At 35.1% G+C, this 23,293-nt stretch overlaps 2 protein-coding genes across 3 annotated transcripts; one reads left to right on the forward strand and one right to left on the reverse strand.

The window, feature by feature from the left end:
• Positions 531-14,186, forward strand: LOC105178085 (callose synthase 5). Of its 2 annotated transcripts, XM_011101443.2 has the most exons (41): positions 531-691; positions 911-1,011; positions 2,293-2,414; positions 2,527-2,623; positions 2,743-2,853; positions 2,954-3,082; positions 3,177-3,269; positions 3,556-3,647; positions 3,755-3,881; positions 4,011-4,148; positions 4,233-4,309; positions 4,395-4,473; positions 4,551-4,670; positions 4,752-4,866; positions 5,061-5,398; positions 5,965-6,017; positions 6,102-6,162; positions 6,248-6,329; positions 6,414-6,463; positions 6,591-6,677; positions 7,209-7,331; positions 7,431-7,525; positions 7,616-7,700; positions 7,765-7,925; positions 8,469-8,592; positions 8,675-8,769; positions 8,877-8,976; positions 9,089-9,240; positions 9,405-9,514; positions 9,629-9,751; positions 9,842-9,910; positions 10,293-10,482; positions 10,588-10,699; positions 10,784-10,903; positions 10,987-11,102; positions 11,186-11,269; positions 11,533-11,645; positions 11,721-11,950; positions 12,347-13,144; positions 13,341-13,391; positions 13,485-14,186. In XM_011101443.2, exons 1-41 carry the CDS (start codon positions 568-570, stop codon positions 13,899-13,901), a joined length of 5,664 nt encoding a protein of 1,887 aa, XP_011099745.1. In that variant the 5' UTR covers positions 531-567; the 3' UTR covers positions 13,902-14,186. The 2 variants fall into 2 exon arrangements, with proteins under 2 accessions (XP_011099745.1, XP_020554541.1); XM_020698882.1 differs by having other exon boundaries at positions 10,588-10,903.
• Positions 15,547-18,903, reverse strand: LOC105178087 (BTB/POZ domain-containing protein At2g13690). The gene is made up of 2 exons (XM_011101444.2): positions 18,006-18,903; positions 15,547-16,657 (listed from the first exon to the last, which is right to left on the reverse strand). The coding sequence occupies exons 1-2, from the start codon at positions 18,657-18,659 to the stop codon at positions 15,719-15,721; spliced, it is 1,593 nt and encodes a 530-aa protein (XP_011099746.1). The 5' UTR covers positions 18,660-18,903; the 3' UTR covers positions 15,547-15,718.

A 23,293-nucleotide genomic window follows, 5' to 3' on the forward strand; every position in this document is an offset into this window, starting at 1 on the left:
TGTTGGGGAAGGAAAGATGACAAGGAGCGAGCGGGAGAAGAAAGCGAAGCGGAAAGGAACGAGGCCCGTACATCTTCCGAACGGGCAGCGCGCGAGAGGCTAGGGTCAACCCAGATGTCTTTTTTTGTAACTGGACCATTTTGCCCATCTCCGGTTTAAAATCTCCCTCCATCACTCCCCCCCCATTCTGTTAAGACTGCACCATCCTAGATATTCCATTCAGTTCATTTCCCTCACCGGTCATCTCCCCTCTTTCTCTCTCTACAAAAATTGATTTCGATTCGACGTACATTCAGAGTGTAAGCTTTTTAATCGGTTTGCGGTTGACATGATTGTGGTAATAATAATGCATTGGTTTTCATGAGTTTGATTAATTGACGTGTTGTTTGATTTGATGCTTGATGGCGGTGCTGCTGTGCATAACAATCAGAACGAGGAGGTTATAAGAAGGGCGTGCGAGAGAGAGTCGAGGAGACCGGAATTTCTGCGGCTCGGAGATCGGCCAGAGATATGACGGGGCCTCTAAACCAGCCGTCGCTGACGCGGCGGGCCTCCCGGAGCGCCGCCATGACCACGGTCTCCATGGAGGTATTCGACAATGAGGTTGTTCCTTCCTCCTTGCAGTCCATCGCCCCCATTCTTCGCGTCGCCACCGAGATCCAGAGCGAGCGCCCCCGTGTTGCCTACCTCTGTACGCCCTATCCTTCATGCTTCCTCTTCTTACTCTTTTCCACTTTGCACACGTATTAACCAAATTTATGAGCTGAAACATAATTATGCTGCATGCAGATCTTTGTTCTTTTTGTTACGAGTTTTAATAACAAGTTGAGAGTTTTCATTTTTTTTTTTTGAAGAGGTGTTTGGAGTATTTTGTTGGATTTTTTTAATCAGTGCCATATTGTTTTTCTAGGTCGATTTTATGCTTTCGAGAAAGCGCATAGGTTGGATCCGAATTCTAGCGGACGTGGTGTGCGGCAGTTTAAGACTAGTCTCCATCAGAGATTAGAAAGGGTAAAAATATATGATTCATTATTTCGCATCTCTCATTTACGTGCTTCATGATGTGATCTTACAATGCCTTAATGAGTTCAATTATAATTTCATTTACAATTTTACGGTATTATGATAAAGAATTAAAAATTGACTCAATTTTATAAGCTCGTGCACTAACTCTTGAGCATCTATTTTTCTTTTAAAATGTACACAAATATATAGAATAAGATAAGAATACCTTAACATAGACACAATGTTATATATTGCATCGTGAAAGAAATTTCATTTGCATACAAACCTTCCAAACGTTCAACATTATTATACAATAATTTATTGGTTAAGTAAATGTGAGTTCTCTATGTTAATATTATTAAAATGGTCATTTTCAAGTGCGTTTTAATCGGCATAATTTTGATTTTAGTTCTTTTCTATCAAAAAACCAGATGTAATATTATATCTATATTATCTGTTATTAATATCAATAATCATCAATTCATAAATATCAATTATCAACTATTCATCATTTAAAAAATTATTAACAATCAACGGCATACATCAGTCAAATGCCCGCGTATAGAACGCATTCTAACTCTAAAATCCAAAAATCTTGAGACCCAATTATTATTTTTTATTTTTTTGCTTTGGGAATGATTTGGTTCAAATCTTAAAGATTCAGTTCTAGAACCAGGCTTCAGTGGGCTTTTCTTATTTCAATGAACTGTACTTGAAAGTTTTATAAGAAAAAAAAAGACAATGAACTGTACTTGAAAGTAAATCAGTTATGTAACACAAGAAAAAACATAGTAATCACGCTCTCGATTAATATTGAAAGAGAATAATAAATTTTAAGAAACAGCGACGCAACGAGACATATGAAAGTAGGGGGGAGGCATAATTTGTTGTCCATCCATTGGAATTTTCATAATCCTTAAATCGACACCAACACATGTTTTCTTCTCCCGTTGTTAGTAGGCATAATAATCTTCTGATGAGTGTCTGAAAGGACGTCTTTTTCTTCACAATTTACTGGGAATTCCTCATAAAAAGAACTAAGAGCTAATATTTTATCACTGTAACTGGTTTTCTTTGATTCGAGTATGTATACGAAGAAGAAAAAGAATCATCTATATGCATTCTGTTCGGGAGAATTTGGTCACCCTGCACCTTTTATATTCTCCCCCTCTTTGTCATTCGTGGGGGTGACCAGGATACAGGATGTTGGATGAACGTTTTTGATCTAGAGTTTGTTGACATTCCTCGTATCTTGAGGATGAAACTTATCGGTAAATCTATATTCAGGATAATGCATCGACTCTCGCTTCTCGGGTCAAGAAGACTGATGCGCGCGAAATAGAGAGCTTTTACAAGCAATATTATGAGCACTATGTTGTGGCACTTAACAAGGGAGAACAAGCTGATAGGTGCAGACGAACATTAATTTTACAGCAATTATTTCATGGAAAATTGTAGTTTTTGAAAAAGGAGGTACCTATTTTACTTTGATGGATATTTATACCAACATTTCTATGACAGAGCTCAGCTTGGAAAGGCTTACCAGACAGCCGGTGTGCTGTTTGAAGTGCTTTGTGCTGTTAATAAGACGGAGAAAGTTGAGGAAGTTGCTCCTGAGGTTAGTTTTGCCGTAATTTATGTGTTATTTTGTAATATTTAAGTTCAAATACCATCAGCTTCTTGCTCATTTCAGGAGGAAATTGATGTCACAGTATAATAAGTTATGCTATTTTCCAGATTATGGCTGCAGCTAATGATGTCCAGGCAAAAAAGGAAATTTATGCTCCATATAACATTCTTCCCCTGGATTCAGCCGGGGCATCACAGTCCATCATGCAGCTTGAAGAGGTGAAGCATTTCCACCATCTGAGCACTAATGTGCATATTTAATTGATCATACATTGTAAGTTATAAATATTAAAGCATTGGACTCTTTTAACGATGTTAGGTGAAAGCTGCAGTGACCGCTTTACAGAACACTAGTGGCTTAACATGGCCAGCCTCGTTTGAGCAGCAAAGGCAGAGAGCTAAGGACTTGGACCTCCTTGATTGGCTGAGAGCCATGTTTGGGTTTCAGGCATGTCTTGTGAATTTCTGAATAAGGGAATAAGATCATCCAATCACTCTTTTATATCAGGATATGTAGTCAATGGCTATTTTGCCATGTGCAGAGGGACAATGTCAGAAACCAAAGGGAGCATTTGATATTGCTGCTTGCAAACATCCATATAAGGCTAGTCCCCAAGCCTGAACCACAGAACATTGTAAGCTTTGCCTATCTGTTTATCCTCAGAATGTATTGGAACCTTGCAGATTTCACATCTCTTTCCAGTAAATCATATGGAGCTTTGATATTCGAACTGCATTTTCAATGTCCCCGGTTTCATTTGAACAACCAGAGCTACCCTGAAATTTTATATATCACACAGTTGGTTTGATTCTTTAATATGCTCATATCATTTTTGTTTGCAACTTGAGCTATATACATTCTGCAAGTGTTTATTTAGTTTCAGGAGAATGAGTAACTAGTGACTCATTATTTTATCCTAGCTTGATGATCGAGCTGTTGATGCACTCATGAATAAGCTTTTCAAGAACTACAAAACCTGGTGTAAATACTTGGGAAGGAAACACAGCTTAAGGTAAACTAATAGAATTTTGCTGCAAATTCAGCATTGTGATTGCTACATTTATATTGTCATGGATCAGTTGGTTAACCTGATGAATATTTAATTTTTATTGTTCTCAGGCTCCCCCAAGGTCAGGCGGAAGTGCAACAGAGGAAGATACTTTATATGGGCCTTTTTCTTCTTATCTGGGGTGAAGCAGCTAATGTTCGGTTCATGCCAGAGTGCCTATGCTACATTTTCCACAACGTGGGTGATTTTGTTCTTCTTCAAAAAATTGTTAATCCATGTGATCAAATTGCCTTGACATGCATGGTTGCAAGTGAAATATATAGGCGAGTAAAACATAACAATTGGTTGTATAATTTGGATGTTTAGATGGCTTATGAACTCCATGGACTCTTAGCTGGAAATGTAAGCATCGTCACTGGGGAAAACATTAAGCCTTCTTATGGTGGTGATGATGAGGCTTTCTTGCGAAAAGTTATAACACCCATTTATCACGTGATTGAAAAGGTAATATCTTTCTCAAGTGAACTACATGTTTGTAACCAAGTCCTTCTGCTTCAGAGATAACAAATGGTGCTTATATGGCTGCAGGAAGCAAAGAAAGGTAAAAATGGGAAAGCCCCCCACACAAGCTGGTGCAACTATGATGATTTAAATGAGTATTTCTGGTAAAGAGTTAAATAGTAAAGTAATGTTCATTGTTGAGATCAATTTCCTTCTTTCTGCAAGAATAATGTTGGCAAACTATTATAGGTCATCGGATTGCTTCAAATTGGGTTGGCCAATGCGTGATGATGGTGAATTTTTCAAATCAACACGAGATGCAGCAGAGGTATCATCATTGCTCTAAAGTGAACCTTTTTGGGCGTATTAATTTTGCTTGTTTGCTTAGCATGACTATTGTTTCAGGGTAAACGCGGTCAAAAGGCTGGAAAGCTTGGAAAGTCTTTCTTTGCAGAAACTCGGTCATTTTGGCACATATTTCGTAGTTTTGACCGTCTGTGGACATTTCTCATTCTTGGTTTACAGGTACCCAACTAAAACAGATGAAAAAAAATCAATCCAGATGAATTAAGAACTTGTGCTGAATGTAGGATTGTTCTACTGCAGATTATGATTATCATTGCATGGAGTAATGTTTCTATATTTGACCTCTTTGAGAGGAGGGTCTTGTACAACTTGGCTAGCATTTTTGTCACTGCAGCCATTCTTCGCTTGGTACAGAGTATGTGGTTCTTATTATTATATCATATCAAGCATCAGAAACTATAAAGTTATTACTTTGTGCTGGGAATAATATGTAACCTGAGCTTTCTGAAATTAGTCAACACTCTTTTCTTGAAGCATATTCAGTTTAACTTTTAGACCTTGACTTTTGTTGTTAGTTTGATTGAGTAATTATTTTTTCTATTCCTTTAGGTATTTTGGACCTTGTTCTCAACTTCCCAGGCTATCTTCGATGGAAGTTCACTAGTGTGTTGAGAAACATTCTCAAGATAGTTGTTAGCCTTGCCTGGTGTATCATTCTCCCTCTGACTTATTCAATCCAAAGCAATTTCACTTTGTTTGCACAACTCAGAACATACCTCTCATTCCTTGGTAACCTTAAGGGTCTGCCTCCTTTGTATGTCATGGCGGTAGCTCTATACCTGCTGCCAAATTTATTGGCTGCAATTTTATTTGTTTTCCCAATGCTCCGCCGCTGGATAGAGAACTCTGATTGGCTTATCATTAGGTTTCTCCTATGGTGGTCACAGGTATATCTTTTACCATCTTGTTCTTCCTTAATCTAAAGCAAGCACTCAGTCATGATTATGTTGAAATAGAACTGATTCGTAATAATAGAAGGATAATTTCCAGATTACCTGTATCTTCTGATAGATATTGCTAACCAGAAATATCAGATCATTCTTTGATGTTCAATTTCATCAATTGGTGGTGTCGTCTAAATTATGTCTAAACAAAATATCTACTGGAGGAAAAGACTAAGATTCTGTTAGAACTTTCATTACTCAATATTGAAGTATGAAGATGCATCAATCTAGTAATTAGGCAAGAACCAGTTTTTATTTGTTACATACAGCGATGTACTTGCGCATCATACTTTGGAAAGAGTCCAGTGATTCTGCTGGAAATAGCTGAAATCCAGGATCAACAAGATGATCTGTTGTAAAGTACGAAATTTGATCTGTTGCTTGATACAACTCTCATTTTTACAATTCTCTTTCTCTGTCTCTCACACACATCATATCCTCTTATATGCATACATCTAATTCTTGAGGTATAAACTAGTCTGTAAAACTTTTTGCTCATATTTTTACAGCCAAGAATCTATGTGGGAAGAGGAATGCATGAAAGTCAATTTTCACTTATCAAGTATGTTGCCCAAGTTCTTTTTTCCTTGAATACGTTTGTTACACATCTGATGCTGACACTTTCTTATGTCGTAATTGGTAACAGATATACCTTTTTCTGGGTGCTGCTCCTGTGTTCAAAATTTTCATTTAGCTATTTTATGATGGTAATTTCACACCCTTTGGTCTAGTCATTAGAATATAAGATCCTGGCGGGTTCTCTTTCTTATTCTAATGTCTTGTTTGATTCAGATAAAACCTATGGTGAAGCCCACCCAAGATATAATGAGCATTAAGCATGTTGACTATGCTTGGCATGAGTTCTTCCCAGACGGTAAGCATTTAGTTTCACTGATCTTTTTCCCCTGAATCATCTTCTTTGTTTATACATATTGAGATAATCTTATACTAAATGCAGCTAGATACAACTTGGGAGCTGTTATTGCAATTTGGACACCAGTTGTCCTGGTCTGGTTTCTTATCACTACCATTTTTTTTCAATTCTAAGATTTTAATATATCAAATTCTCCTTTAAAGTTTTCACTATTTATTCTCCACAACACAATCTTGAATAGTTGCAATAATTTTTATGCAGGTTTACTTAATGGACATCCAGATTTGGTATGCTATATACTCCACCATATATGGAGGTTTTATTGGGGCCTTCGATCGTCTTGGCGAGGTATTACCTACTCGTAAATTAAGTTGGTTAATTACTATGTTTGGATTTCCACTCAATTCAGACACAACGATTTCTCTATCTCTTCCATCATAATCTTTACTTTGACATTTGAGTTCCTATTATCTTTATATTATTAACTGCAAATAACTATCTGTTACAGACAAACTTCTAGAAATTTGACGTACTTTCTAAATAGATTAAGGTTATTGTGACAGAAATATAAATTCAAGGTCATTAATCATTATACAAAACCAGATGTTAGTGAAGCTTCAACAACTTTATTTCTATTCCTTGTAGTAGAAGGGGATGTCATTGAACCTACACAAAGTAAACAATTATATCTTCCTAGCATCTAAAGTGGTTAACTACTTTCAAAGATCTCTTGTCTCTTCCCTATCTTCTTGATGAACAGGAAAATATGCATCATTTATTGGTGGGATCATTCTGATAGCATCACTAAATATCTAACTAATGTTATTATGCATTAGTTCATTTGTTCTCTGCTGATAAAATTTGGTCACCTCTCCACAGATTCGAACTCTTGAGATGCTAAGGTCACGTTTTCAGTCTTTACCTGGTGCATTCAACACTTACTTGGTGCCTTCTGAGAAAAGTAGAAAAAGAGGGTTTGCTCTTTTAAAGAACTTTCATAAGGTTTCTCTTCACTCTCTTACAATTGACATGCTTTCATGTTCCCAAAGTAATGGCTTTGTCGTCCCATTTCTGCCCTTTTACATTTCTGGCCATGTGTAGGTGACTCCAAATAAGAGAAGTGAAGCTGCAAAATTTGCTCAGTTGTGGAATGATGTAATGTCTAGCTTCCGCGAAGAAGATCTCTTAAGCGACAGGAAAAGCCTCCAGAACTTATTTTTCTTTATATACAATCCTATTTTTCAATTTTACATAAACTGGAACTAAACTTGGAGTATATACCTCAGGGAAATGGATCTGCTTCTTGTTCCTTACTCCTCTGATCCTAGCCTCAATATAATACAATGGCCCCCATTTTTGCTTGCTAGCAAGGTAATGCAGAGTTTCTAAGTTGTATGTTATGCCAATATTCTTGTTTGACTCTATTCCCTTGCAGATTCCAATTGCACTGGATATGGCTGCTCAATTTCGATCTAAGGATGCTGACCTTTGGAAGCGTATATGTGCTGATGAGTACATGAAATGTGCTGTCATTGAGTGTTATGAATCATTTAAACTAATTCTGAATGCCTTGATCATCGGAGAGACTGAGAAAAGGTTACTTTCCCTCATACTTCTTTGGGATATTATTAGCTGCATTAGCTTTTAATACTATCTCAGAGTGTGAGAGTATAAATGCCATTTTTATTACATTTTCCAACACTGAATATGCTAGCACTCGGTTTCCTCCCCCTTGCTAGTGTGCGTCCAGTACCCCAATATACTTAACATATCCAAGTAATAACATGATATGCTCTTAGAAATCCTCTATCGAATAGTTCTATGCAATTTCCTGTTTCCTTAATTTTCTGGAGTTAACTCCACTCCCTTCCACAACCAATTATTCTATGATCTATTATTCCAACATTTCCAATGTTTTATTACATGCAACACACTGCTTCTGCAGTTATATTGCCATTTCTTCCTAGCATATTTCTGTAACTTCTCCAGTTTCGAAAACTGAAAATTACCTTTTGCGCTATCAAATCATATAAAATCTTTTCCTTTTGTGAAGTTCCGCTGGACAAAATAATTAAGTATAAAAGGCTTTGTTTTTATTGGTGATTGCATTCAGTTCTAACTTCGGCTTTGTTGGAACAGGATAATCGGAGTCATCATAAAAGAAATTGAAACTAACATATCAAAGAATACATTCCTTGCAAATTTCAGAATGAAGCCTTTACCTGATCTTTGCAAGAAATTTGTGGAACTTGTGGAGATATTGGTTAGTTAGTTTGTGATACGTTCTTAGTTTTTAGTTTCATGTTCATGTCTCTGAGAACTAACTTTTCCTTTCTATGCTGCAGAAAGAAGGTCATCCAACCCAGAAAGATAGAGTTGTTTTACTGCTGCAAGATATGTTGGAAGTAGTCACCCGTGATATGATGATCACTGAGAACCGGTTGGTGAATAGTGGAATAGTTAATGCTATTGATACTATTTTTAAGGAGGGCTTGTTTTCTTCTTTGTTGATGAAGCATATAATTTTAGTTTCTTCATTGAATGCAGTGAACTTGCTGAGCTTGGCCAAGGCAACAAGGATTCTGGAAATCAACTTTTTGCTAGAATTGTTTTCCCTCCACCAAATACAGCACAATGGGAAGAACAGGTACATAAAAATACAATAACATTCTTATCCATAATTTATTTACATGACACACATATATGGAACATCTAGCTGGTGAAAAATTGAAGCACCATGGTCCTTGTTTCTTTCACAGATACGACGCCTCTATCTGCTCCTAACCGTTAAAGAATCTGCAATTGATGTGCCAACGAACCTCGAAGCACGTCGAAGGATAGCATTTTTCTCCAATTCACTTTTTATGGATATGCCACGTGCTCCTCGAGTGCGGAAAATGCTTTCATTCAGGTGCATTTTAAAGAGTCTGACCTTTCTCTACTACATCAAAGTTTCTACAAAATTGAACTTAGTATTTAGCTGTTTAGGAAGAAGATTAAATTGATTATTAGTCATCTTCATAGCTAGACTGAACTTGTTTCTGAAGTTAGTGACCATATCAATTGGAATGGCAGTATATTTACTCCGTATTACAGCGAGGAGACTCTCTACTCCAAGAGTGATCTTGAAATGGAAAATGAAGATGGCGTTTCTATCATATATTACCTTCAAAAGATTTATCCAGGTCTGCTTAATGTTTCAATCTAAAATGTATTTACTTTTCCAACATGATAGCAATATAGTGTTATTAAACTTATATTGTATCTTCTATCAACATCCATATGAATACTTCATTCAGATGAATGGAACAACTTTATGGAGCGTCTAAATTGCAAAGGATCTGAAATTTGGGAAAATGAAGAAAACATACTGCAACTACGCCATTGGGCCTCCTTGAGAGGACAGACTCTTAGCAGAACAGGTTAGTTGAGTTTTTCAGACTCACTATTTCTCCTCTTCCTGGGTTCCCTCTGGAGATCATGTTGTTTGATGACATGCATTTGCCATGCAGTAAGGGGGATGATGTATTATAGAAGGGCGTTGAGGCTTCAGGCTTTCCTTGACATGGCTACTGAAGATGGTAAGAGAAAATCTTTGGATGTTTATTGAGGAGCAGGGGTGATAATTTAAGAATGTTGACACGCCTGGGATGGACATAATTAAGAATATTTGCATACTAGTATTATGCATGATTTCTGCCAAATTCTGTGTGTAAAGTGGTGTATTCCGAATGACACTAATAATTCGAATCCAGAAAACTTGAGAGGTACCTATTATTCCATAGAAAAATGAAGGAATTGATAATTAATCTTTTTATTATTTTATCTGACTCTTTCAGCCAACCATGAAACCACTCAAAGTGACTGCTTCAAAACTGTAATGTTGAGAAAAGTTAACAAATAAAATGTAGTTATAACAGAAACATGGGTTTCTTTCTGATGGCTCTAACCTAAATTGATCAGAGATACTTGAAGGCTATAAAAGTATCGCAGAACCTTCAGCAGAAGACAAGAAGAGCCAGAGGTCCATGTATACTCAATTAGAGGCTGTAGCTGACATGAAGTTCACATATGTTGCTACCTGCCAAAATTATGGGAACCAGAAAAGAAATGGAGATCGTCGTGCAACTGACATTTTAAATCTGATGGTTAAGTAAGTTGTACAATTTTGTCTATGTTAAAAGATCCAGTAGTAGAATTTTTTTAATCTTTAGGCTAATTCTGATTTTAATCTTGTTCTCTTTTGACTTTATTGCAGTAATCCATCTCTTCGTGTGGCATATATAGATGAAGTCGAGGAAAGGGAAGGAGGGAAAAATCAAAAGGTTTATTACTCTGTACTTATAAAAGCTGTTGAAAATCTTGATCAGGTAATATTTTCATTAATTCTAAATAAAATTTCAAACAACTTATTTTTTAACTCCAGCACTGATTCAATTTTATTTATTTCTAAGGAAATCTACCGTATAAAGCTGCCTGGCTCTGCAAAGATAGGAGAAGGGAAGCCTGAAAACCAAAACCATGCTATTGTTTTCACGCGTGGGGAAGCAATTCAGACCATAGATATGAACCAGGTAAATTTGATGGTTCTGTAGTCATTAGATTACGAAGAATCTCTCTAGCAAATTAAACATAAAATTCTTGCCTTCTTCTGTAGGATAATTACTTGGAAGAAGCTTTTAAGATGCGCAACCTACTTGAAGAATTTAATGAGGATCATGGGGTGCGACCACCAACCATCTTAGGTGTTCGTGAGCATATTTTCACTGGAAGGTTGTATATAGTTTTCACTTTCTTTCAGATTGGTCAAAACTTCAGGTTTAGCTCTCTCTGATATTTCACACCTTCATGTGTAGTGTTTCATCATTGGCTTGGTTTATGTCAAATCAAGAAACGAGCTTTGTCACCATTGGCCAGAGAGTTCTTGCAAGGCCTTTGAAGTAAGTTCTCTCTTTTCACATGCATTTCCGAATTAGATTGTTTCTTGATTAGTGATCTCTTCTTCCAAATTACGCGTAAACACACACTGTGCTCGGTCTACTGTAGTTTTGGCCAGAAAATCAAGTATGAGTCTGCTTGGCATAAGATGGAATTTCTTCTGCATATTACGCAGCTATTATGTCATATTTTTTTATGATCCATCTGGGATTGCTGCAATCACAGCTTTTACATGATTCCTTTTACTCTGATTGGTTTCCTGTAGGGTGCGATTCCATTATGGACATCCAGATGTTTTTGACAGAATTTTTCACATAACTCGGGGTGGCATTAGCAAAGCTTCAAGAGGAATCAATCTTAGTGAGGATATTTTTGCCGGTGAGTGCATAAGCAATATTTTCTTAGAACATACTTCTGATGTACATACTTCCTGACATATTTTACTGTCTTAAGGTTTTAATTCAACACTAAGACGTGGAAATGTTACTCACCATGAATATATTCAAGTTGGGAAGGGACGAGATGTTGGTCTCAACCAGATCTCACTTTTTGAAGCTAAAGTTGCATGTGGTAATGGGGAGCAGACACTGAGCCGCGACATCTACAGATTGGGGCATCGGTTTGACTTCTTCCGCATGTTGTCATGTTACTATACAACTACGGGGTTCTATGTGAGCTCAATGGTAATACATTTGACTTGTCAATCACAATTACGAAAGTGTTTATTGGGGTTTTTGACATATAATAACAATGTACCCCATCCAAATGATATTCACTTGGAGGTCAATCCACACTTTTGCATTTGTTGAAGGGCTAACAGAGTCTAAATATATGGATTTACTATCACACTAATGAAAAATCACAAAATGAACAAAGTCCTTATTTCTAATATAAAAAGAGGTGAAGAATAAAAAATAACAATTTCTTTTTGTATTACTTACAGTTAATTGTTATTATTATTTTGATTTTTGGTGGCAAATTGTGGTTATATCATACAATGTCAATAGTTCAATTTCGTGTATTACATGTCCAGCCAATATCTTTTGATTGACAATTTTGTGTTCCTTGATGCTATGCAGATGGTCGTCCTTACAGTGTATGCATTCTTGTATGGTAGGCTCTATCTTTCTCTGAGTGGACTTGAGAGGGCCATAGTCAGGTATGCACAATTCAAGGGAGACGATGCTCTCATGGCTGTCATGGCATCACAGTCAATTGTCCAATTAGGTATCTTAATGGCATTGCCGATGGTTATGGAAATTGGGCTTGAAAGGGGCTTTAGGACTGCAGCTGGTGAAATGATAATAATGCAGCTTCAACTTGCATCTGTCTTCTTTACTTTCTCTCTTGGTACAAAACTTCATTACTTTGGGAGAACGATTTTACATGGCGGAGCTCAATACAGAGCCACTGGGCGTGGTTTTGTTGTGAGACACGAGAAGTTTGCCGAGAATTATAGAATGTATTCAAGGAGCCATTTCACCAAAGCTCTAGAATTGATGACTTTGCTCATTGTTTATCAATTTTACAACTCGGCTGCTACCAATAGTGCTGCTTTCATACTGATCGCCTTCTCCATGTGGTTTCTTGTGGTTTCCTGGTTGTTTGCTCCCTTTCTTTTCAATCCTTCTGGATTTGAATGGCAGAAGATAGTGGAGGACTTTGACGATTGGACTAAGTGGATGAGTAACTGTGGTGGAATTGGTGTTCCGTCAACCAAAAGTTGGGAGTCATGGTGGGATGAAGAGCAAGCGCATCTCCAGAGCACAGGAGTTCTTGGCCGGTTCTGGGAAAGCATCCTTGCCCTCCGCTTCTTCCTATACCAGTATGGAATTGTTTATCAGTTGCGTGTCGCCCAGAATGACAAGAGTATTGTGGTAAGCATCTGAAAAATTGTGGCATGATTTTACTTGGGATAAGACCAATTGACTGTTACAATTGTTGTGACAATTGTGAGTCAAACATATGTTCCTTTTCTGATTGCTCCGTGTCATTTTCCTGGCATGTTAATTTGCAGGAGAACTTGGAGATGTATTTGTATCTTAACTTTCTAATCCCATATCATGGTTGCAGGTTTATGGTTTGTCTTGGCTGGTCATTGTTGCTGTGGTCATCATCTTGAAGGTCAGTGGCAAACATTAAGTCATTACCCCAATTAGCCAGTTGTCTCTTTGAACCTCATTGTGCTAAAATAATTTTAAAAACTTTTGTCTGCAGATTGTGTCCATGGGGAGGCAGAAGTTTAGCGCCGATTTCCAGCTGATTTTCAGACTCATAAAGCTATTCCTGTTCATCGCCTTCATCGTCACACTTGTCATCTTCATCAAATTCCTTGACCTCACTTTTGGCGATATTTTCGCAAGCTTATTGGGCTTCTTGCCAACTGGTTGGGCTCTTCTTATGATAGCACAAGCTTGCAGGCCAATAGTGAAGACAATTGGAATGTGGGGATCGGTTAAAGCTTTGGCAAGAGGGTACGAGTACCTGATGGGGTTGGTGATATTTGCTCCAGTGGCTATTCTTGCGTGGTTCCCGTTCGTGTCTGAATTCCAGACGAGGCTGCTCTTCAACCAGGCCTTCAGCAGAGGCCTGCAGATCCAACGTATACTCGCTGGTGGAAAGAAAAATAAGTGAGGGGGAGAGAGAGCCTGATCACTGTATGTTGCCCAATGTTCTGCCCCAGAAGCCCATGCATACGAGATTTTCACCTGACTCATTGATTACAATCTCTTTGATCACATATGACAATAAAATAGATAAGACCAGATGTTATACTTTGGTGGTGTGCAGACGTTCTGTTGATAGTCTCTCGGCTCTCGCTTTCTGCTCTTTACTCCTTTGAAAACTGTCTATACTTTTGTAAAGCTTCATATTTTGATTTTATGAATTAAATAGATTAGTGAAAATCACTTTGTATTATTATTATTATTACTACTACTACTATTTTGTGCTTAATTTTCTACATATAAGACTACAGATATTTATTGAAATATTTTTATTAATTAACTTTTAATAATGTAATTATTTATTAATTTATGATAGATGAAATAAGAAACAACTTAAAATAAAATAAAATAATACATAAGATACCTGAAGAATAAGACCTTAGACACCAGAGAGGGAAAAAAATTAAAGAAATAATAGATAAGAGGTTAACAGAATAAGGAAAGAAAAAACAAAAAAGAAATGGAGAAAGGAAAAAGACTAGTTTGGTATTATCCTTTTAAATAGGATTAATTTGTATAACAATTAATATAGATGCAATGATTTATTTATTTTTTGGTATATATTCATATATATATATTATGTATATAATATTATTTGTCAATAGTAAGTCATGTTTATGAATAATATAAAATTTTACCACTTTCCTTACAAATCTCTTTCATAGGACTTGAGTTTGATTTAATGACCAAGAAAGACATCTTTCTTTACTTTTAATTGCCAACGCTTCCATCCTGTCGATCTAAAAGTGCATTTTTACCCTGAATTTTTTGGTAGCCTTTCAGGAAAAGGTCTTCCCTCCGTTGCTGCATTAGTGAGACACTGTCGAAAGTCGCAGCTAATATGATGCTATATAGTGTATACCCAGGCCTTTTTCTTTCAAAGAAAACAGAGCTGCTATAGACATCCTGAGAGACTTTGATATAGGTAGTTTCATCTTTCTTGTTGATTTTCTGGATAGTCAATCTCAATTTATATAATCAAATTTGAAAGAATTATTTTCTACTTAAATTGAATAAAATTTGAAATCAAATTGATTGATATATCTTGCTATAGAAGGGATAAAGTGAATATACTTTTGTCCATTTTCATTTAATTTAAAAGATTAACTCTTAATTAGCAAGTGATGGGAGTTTCTTTAGTTTAAAGGGGTGGCTGATTTAAGAATATAAAAATGTATTTAATCCTATATTTAGACATATGTGGTAAAATAATGTTAAAGATACACTATAAATTGTACCAACGTGTCATTCATGTCTACACTGTTAGAAAATTTACTCTTGTATTTTTCTAAACATGTTAATTGATATGTCCGACACCAAATGTTTTTTGTTGTTGTTGTTGCATTATACCAAAGCTCCAAAAGTGATGTATAGGTAATTATTCCAAACTATAATGACATTTTAAGATGAAACAAGACACTACTTTGACAAGTTTGAGGCTTTTAATTTTGCAAGCAGGTCGAAAGATAATACATTGATAGTATTTCCAGGAAGCCTAGCAGCATAGTATCAACAAATAAAGATTTATATGAATGGGACATAGGAACTAGGACTGGAAAACCAAACAGAGGACCCTAAGCTTCTGATTACATTACCACTTGCACAAGTGCTACAGAAATTTTACATAGTTTAATCTACATTATTGAACGTCCATACCTTTCCTGTGAGCTCAAACACAAAATAATAGGCTACCTCACTACATGAGAAACATTGGTAGCATGAGCTTCATCTAGACTCAATGGCGAAAGTTTCAGACCCCCTAAGAAATGATCTACGCCACCATATTTGGAACGATTTACTAAGGTTCGGGCATTCACTACCATGCTTGGAGAAGCATTGGAACCAATCCATGAACAATGAATATTGATCCTTCAACGGAAGAGTTAGAAGCGCTTGGCCCATAGCCTCCTCGAGCGCCTTCATGTCAAGCCCTTTTTTGCACCTTTGTAGCCAGCCAAAATCTGATAGCATTGGACTAAACCACACCTGAAGGAGCTTTAACCTTGTTTCGGAGGGACAATGGAGCTTCCTAGTGCCCAATGCGATAAACAGCAGTGCTGAGACACGACTGAGCTCATACCTAACCATTGGAGATGCATTCCGATGCATTTTGAGCAGCTCCTCTTGATTGGCCCACAGATCCGCAAATTCCTCCGCCATCTGGTGATCAAGCAGGATATCGAGCAGCCAATTTATGTTGTCGACCTGTTTCGAGATGCGTTCTATCAAAGGTCTATCTTTCTTGTTTCTAGTGAACTTTAGATTTGCATCGATGCTGGAGGCCTCCTCAAGCAGACTGGAAAGTGAACCCAGACATGATTTGCAAACGGCAAATATATCCTCCTTATTCAGGTCAGGATAATCCTTTTCATAAACTGAACTTTTGCACAGTAGACCTTTAACCAGAGACTTAAGCTCGTTCCTCGCATTGGCATCAGTTGAATTGGTAATAGACCAAATAAGATGCTTAGTCAAAGTTCGTTGGGAATCAACAGAATTGAGGGTAAAGAGTCTGTCTAAGACGTCTGTGGCTGCATCATCATCAACATTGAGTTTAGGGAACAAATCCCTCAGCTTTTCCTCTTCTTCTTCACTCCACGGTACTGCCTCAAGGTATTTTAAACATGAAGAAACACCCCTGCCAAACTTGATGCCTGCTGACACCTGACAATACAAGTGAAGGAGCCTTAGATTTCATGAGAAATAGCAAGGAGAATAATTGATAGAATCAATGAAAAGTATGGTAGAAACCCATAAATTATCTATCATGAATAGGAGAGAACCAAGGGGCCACAAATAAAAAGGTTTTTATTTTATTCTAATATAGAAGCATAACCTTGACAATACGGAATATAAGAAATTAGGCCAATGACATTATATTACGCAAATGAAAGCAAAATATGCGACAATATCCCTTAATAGTCTTTGTCAATGTAAAGTATTTTAATAATACTATGACTGACTGATTGAAAATTTCGAGAAGTTAAAAACACTGGACTGTTGGAGAAGTTTTATCTAGAGCTAATGAAAATCAAACAAGTCACCTTTTCAACCCAAAAGATATCATTTTTTTCTTTTGGTAAAACTAAAACAAGAGGACAAATGAAAGGAGGTTACTATTAACACTCAAATAAAAAGTGTAAATAGCACCAACGTCGAGAATTTCATGATATTTGCCCTTTATGTAAAATCTGTACCACCTGCACAGTCAAATGTGTAAGGGGCCAATAAAAAGTCGGGTGTCCAATTATCACCCGATTTATACAGTCGATGTAATGTTAGTTTTAATCAATTACACACATCTTACGATTCACAAACACCTAAAAACAATTAAAGCTACTTTCTCAGAGTTTATTTCTTGATTTATGCTAATAAATGGCAAAACCAACTATTTAGTGAAACTCAATGTGCTGTGAAAATGGGGGCAAGAACATCAGAAAATCAAGCCATGAATCTCTAGGGAGTACTTTCAGTTCAACTCCAAAAGCCAGTACTAATCCCATTCATTCGTAAATAAAAACAAAAGCATAACATTAACAAATCAAACACCCCTCAGCTTTATCTCGATATTAAAACCATCAGAGATCCAAAAACAGTCCCGATCACTATTTTCTGGTTGAAAATAAGTTCCGAAAGAAAAACAATTCAGAAGTGAAGACTTTCATCTCAAAGAGGGAACTTACCAATAAACCTCATTGGTGTACTCAACATATTCATTTGCAAAAGATAACAAAAAGGGGGCAAAATTAATGTAGATAACAGAAGCCAAAAAACTGAGTATGAATTGTGTATTAGGATATCCACTTTGTTATTTGAAAAAAATACTTTCCAAAATCTGAATAGTGATGTAAATCTCACACTGTAACCCGATTGCAGCTGATAAAGCAAGCACAAAATGATTCCAAATTAATACAAATCAAGAACGACAATGGAGCTGGCCAACAACATCAAAACCAAGAAAATCAAGAACCTTGTTCCTAACTCTACTAAAGGAAAAATGAAGAAAGAATACCTCGAGTATATCAATTGCGCGAAAAACTCCAATCTTGAGGAGCTTCTTTTGAATATCCTCCTCGAACATGAGCTCAATCGTTTCACGAAATACATTCAAATTCTCCACGTCAGGCACTTCAATCCTGCACAAACCGCTCAAATTCTTGCGATGGTCAGAGATTAAATCCGCAAAAACAGGGCTATTCGCGATCAAAACATCCGAACCCAGCTCCAGAACCAAGGATCGCCCATTCTTCCCCTTCAGATTCAACCTGACGTCGAAAAGCCCCAAATTGGCCTCATCTCTGGCGTTAATCTCCGAATCAGCAGGGGTCAGCGGCGATTTGGGGAGCGTTTGGTTCTGGGAGGTGCTTTGGGGAACTACGGGGTGGTCGGAGATGGGGGAAACCCGACCGGGGGATAGGATCCGGCGGGCCAGGGGGAGCTTCTGGTGCTGATGGGTCAGAGGGGAGTGGGAGGGTAGTACTTCAGTCTTTAGTTTACAAGAAGACGAAGAGTGAGACCGCAGAGAGTGAGACTGTGAGAGGGCCGGATTATCTGGGCTGAGGGGTGGGTTGGTGAAGGAGCAGCACCAATGGCGGCGCCGGTGCAGCGGCGGTTCTCGGCGGCGCCGGTGGTCGAGGTGGGGTTTGAGATGAGTGGAATCGTGCATTGCGACGGGAGTCTCGGCAAAACTGTGAATTGGGACTATATCATGGTGGGAAACTGGGAATTATCAGCAACAAATCGAGAGGAATTAAATGGAATATCTGGTAGGGAAAACAAGAATGGCATAGAATATGTATGAGGAATTTAGAGAGAGAAAAGATTGGAGCGGCAGCGATAATGGGAAGGAACAAGCAACTGTGGAGTGAGCTGGAGATAGAGAATCCCCTTTCCTCGCTTTTCTTTTTCCCTTTTTCTTATTTTTTGTTTTTTCCGCCTCAAAAGCACCAAATTTAATTATTTTCTTGCAAATATTCCAAAAAAAGAGGGACAAAGTCATAAAACAAGATTTAGGGCCAAAACTTTAGGGTAAATAGCATTTCCAACCCCAAAATTTGACCTTATTATTTTTTGGTACTCAATTGGAATCGATTGATAAAAATTCATTTACATCTTATTCGTTAAATCCAAATCAAATTAGAACATAACTTCATTCGATTAATTTTGAACTTGATTCAATTAGCGAGAAATGATAACATATACTTGTATATATCAAACTGTCTGAACTTGGTTCATGTTCGATTCAATTACCTTATTATTATTTAAAAAATTATAAATACTTTCTAAAACTAATGAACGAGGAAAATTTTGCTAGACGATCATTAATTTTAGAGATATTTGTAATTATGATAATTTGAAGGGAACACGTTATAATTTAACCTTATTATTACTGTCAACGGAAGATGATAATTAGGGATTATAAGTGTCAACCCCTAAAGCTTAAGACGAAAAATGATAACAACTCTATCTAATGGGACAAAAAATGCGACTTTCCCTTTCAATTACTATACGACTACACAAACACAATGCATATTATGTATCCTCGATATTTGCAAATATATAATATTTTTAACTGTGGTAAAAGTACCCTATTTGTCTTGCATTCATCATTGAAAACACGTTCAAAAAATGAATTAATTTTTAAATTATAAATAATGAAAAAAAAATCATAATAAATCAGTATTATATACCACTATCAAATAAAATTAATGTCAAAATTTAAGTTTTAACCACTGTTGCCTTCATTTCAGCTATGACCATACATATCAAATTACGGTTAATAGCTACTCAACAATCATGATAAATTAATATTTATTCAATTTTTTTAATTTTAACTATGATAAAATATCATATTTCTTTTAGGGGTGACAAGAAAATACTATTAGCCTTTTTCTTGGCTGTTAAGCGGAAAAGGGAGGAAATTAGGAAGTTTATGTGTAGCAATTAGTAAAAGTTGAGAATAAAACTCTTTCATAAAGTAAAGAATAAAAATTATGAAATTCATGATGATAAACTTATGTACATATGACGTAAATTAAACTATTACCCCCTTTTGAGTCGATAGACATTCCCGAGACATTAAAAGAAATATAAATTTTTTTACAGTTAATTATTATAATTAAAAAAAATTATAACGAATTCAAATTAACCTCGACTCAGGGATGCCCATTACACGTTGTTTCTTTAAGTTAATTGAAATATTAGTTATATTTAAAATTATGGTAAATATTAATTAATTATGGTAAAAATTTAAAGTTTTTGTATTGATTTTATTTTGTTGTGGTTAATAGTATTGACCTATCATGATTTTTAAATTTTAATAATTTATAATATATCGAGAAATTAATTTTATTTGTGGTGAAAATAAAGTCGAGACGATGATGGGTAACTTTTTTTTTAAATTTTTATTAAATGTTTACAAACTATTAAATAATTAAAATACTTTACATAACTTACAAGAACAGTCAAACACCTACCTAATGGACAAAACTTAAAATCAAATCAATCATTCATTTCATTCTTGGCACCCCCTTTTCATGTTCATGGAATCTACAATGCGTAATTCCTTTTTCTCTTTTTTCTTTTTTCTTATGGTTTTTATTACAATTTTAAACATCACATCGGACATGAAATTAGTTCGATCCAGATGAGAGTGAAAAAGTTAAATCCCTCTCAATAAGTATTATTTTAAGATTTTAATTCATTGCTCGTTTATTGATAAAAATTAAATTTATATTCAACTCGTTGAGTATTGAACCAACAATTTTGATGAAAAATGATGAAGTCTTGGTGGGACCTTTCTCAACATCGTATTACGCGACATTATTTAACATGTGGACAAATTAATTATACTAAGTTAGTGTAAGATTATAAATGATTGTAATGCTTCTCATTTTAATTACCTATTTATTAATTTGAAAAGGGTTGTAGGGTACTCCATGAATTATTGATTTAGAAGGTAAAAAGGTACTTTAATTACAACCACCTAAGGATTAATTAAGGAGAATTTAATAAGAAAAAGTACTAATGATTGTGGGTCCTGTTGTGATTTAATTTTTCTTATCTCGATCATAAATCATAATTACGCGATAATGACGTATTTTGTCTTGATTTTAATTCGTTTTGTTTTCCTCAAAAAAATTATTTTGTGTATTTGAAAATAAATATAAAGTTAGATTTTTTATTTTATTTTATTTTATCGTGTTAGGTTTCAATAAGAATGGTCGATAAGATCCTTTAGGGTTTAGTAATTTTAAGGGATAATAACACTCTTCTTTCTTATGGTATGGTGTAATTATACGTAAACTTCATGTGGTTTGAAAACTTACATTTAGCACCATTGAGATATTTGCTTCCACCTAATAAATAAGTTCCTCCATTAGTCAAAATTCACTTAATTTGATCATATTAACAAAACTAACTAATGAGAATTGATATTTATCTAAATTGACTGATTACTGACTTATTGCAGGTCAAATAATTTTTTTCGGACTAAACTATGCTTATAATAATGAAGATATACCTCTTGATATGCATTAATACGTGAAGACATATGTGATTATAAAAAGATTTATTTGACCTGCAATAAGCCAGTAATAAGTTAATCGAGAGTTAATATAAACTTTTTTCTGATTTTTTTTTTTAATATGAACAAATTTAGTGAATTTTGACGAACGAAATAGACTTATTTGTTAGACAAAAACGAACCTCAAGGGTGATAGATGTAATTTTTCAAATCACAGAGGTCTACGTATAATTACACTAAATCTTGGGAGGGGGTGTACTTGCCCCTAAATTTTAATGTTTATTGATAATATTTATTTTAGCATAATTTCATATTTATTTATGAAATAATTAAATTGAGTAACATTCATAATGTGATTAAGGGTGGGTGATTAGGTCGGATATTATGAGTTCGAATAGTTTCGATCGAGTATCTAAAATTTCGGATAGGTAAAATAGCTATACGATTTGGACTCAAAATTTACGCAAATTCAAAATTTGCACGATACCAAATTCTTTTTTTTTTTTTTGTGAAAAAAGAAAAAATTTCTAAATCCAACTTGAAACGCATAGATGTGCCTCTAATTTTTTTAAAATTATTACAATTCAAAATCTATAAATATTTCAATAAATAATTTTAATAAGTTAGTATAATAAGATGAAGCAAAAACTATTTTTTTAACTTCAATAAATTAAATTAAATATAAAATATTAAAATAAATCAAATAAACCTTCCCTATCGAACCCCCACCTCAAAATCGGGTATCAAGTTAAGAAAAAAAATCCAATAATAAAAAAAAAATTGATTAGATCGGATCGAAAAACTCAAATTACCCAACTCGAACGCCCACTCCAAATGCGATTATTGAAGTATAATAAATTTAGGGTGAATAGCAATTTATCCCCCTGTGATATTAAAAATGAGCACATTACCCCCCTATAAAAAAAATATAGCAATTTACCCCCTTATACTTTTTAAAATGAAGCAATTTACCTCCTTATACAGGGAGGTAAATTGCTTCATTTTAAAAATCATAGGGGGGTAAATTGTTGTATTTTAAAAAATACAGGGGGGTAAATCGTTATTTATTTTTTCATAAGGGGGTAATTTGCTCATTTGTGATATCACAAGGAGGTTGCTTGCATTTTTCCTAATAAATTTATGTTCCAAGAGTACAAAATGCAGTTGTGTTTCAATGACTTATTGAAAAAGTATAATGATTTTAATTAGTTATCATTTATAAAAAGTACTTTCAGACGTTTTTTCTTTTTCTTGATTTAATTGAGTAATAAGAGATTACAATTAGATACTTTTGATTAATTAGTAATGTTAAGGATTGGAAATTAATTACAAATAGTAGTTACAATAGTATAAAAAAAATAATATATTATATATACAAATCTGGAAAAATATTTTTAAAACTTAAAATTACTGAATTGATTTAAAAAAATAAGCTTTTAAAGAGCCCCCCAAAATAATATGAAATTTTTAATAATGATGATTTTATAATTAAAGCAGTAATTCATAGCATCTAAGTTTTTATTATTAATTAATCAACAATTTTATTAATTTTTTATATCTTAATTACTTTCAATTTGTGACATCAACGCATTGAGGTAGTAACCAGACAAGAATTCAATTTTGCTTGTATTTTATGATATGTTGCAGGTGGCCTACATGTAATTACTATTTTATAATTTAGCATAAATAAATTGATCATTTTAATTATTTTCTTGAAATTACAACACATATGTTTATCTTTAATTAATCAAAATTGTATTTCATTTCATTTATGC

Source organism: Sesamum indicum, linkage group LG15 (genome assembly GCF_000512975.1).
Source record: "Sesamum indicum cultivar Zhongzhi No. 13 linkage group LG15, S_indicum_v1.0, whole genome shotgun sequence".
NCBI classification, from domain to species: Eukaryota; Viridiplantae; Streptophyta; class Magnoliopsida; order Lamiales; family Pedaliaceae; genus Sesamum; species Sesamum indicum.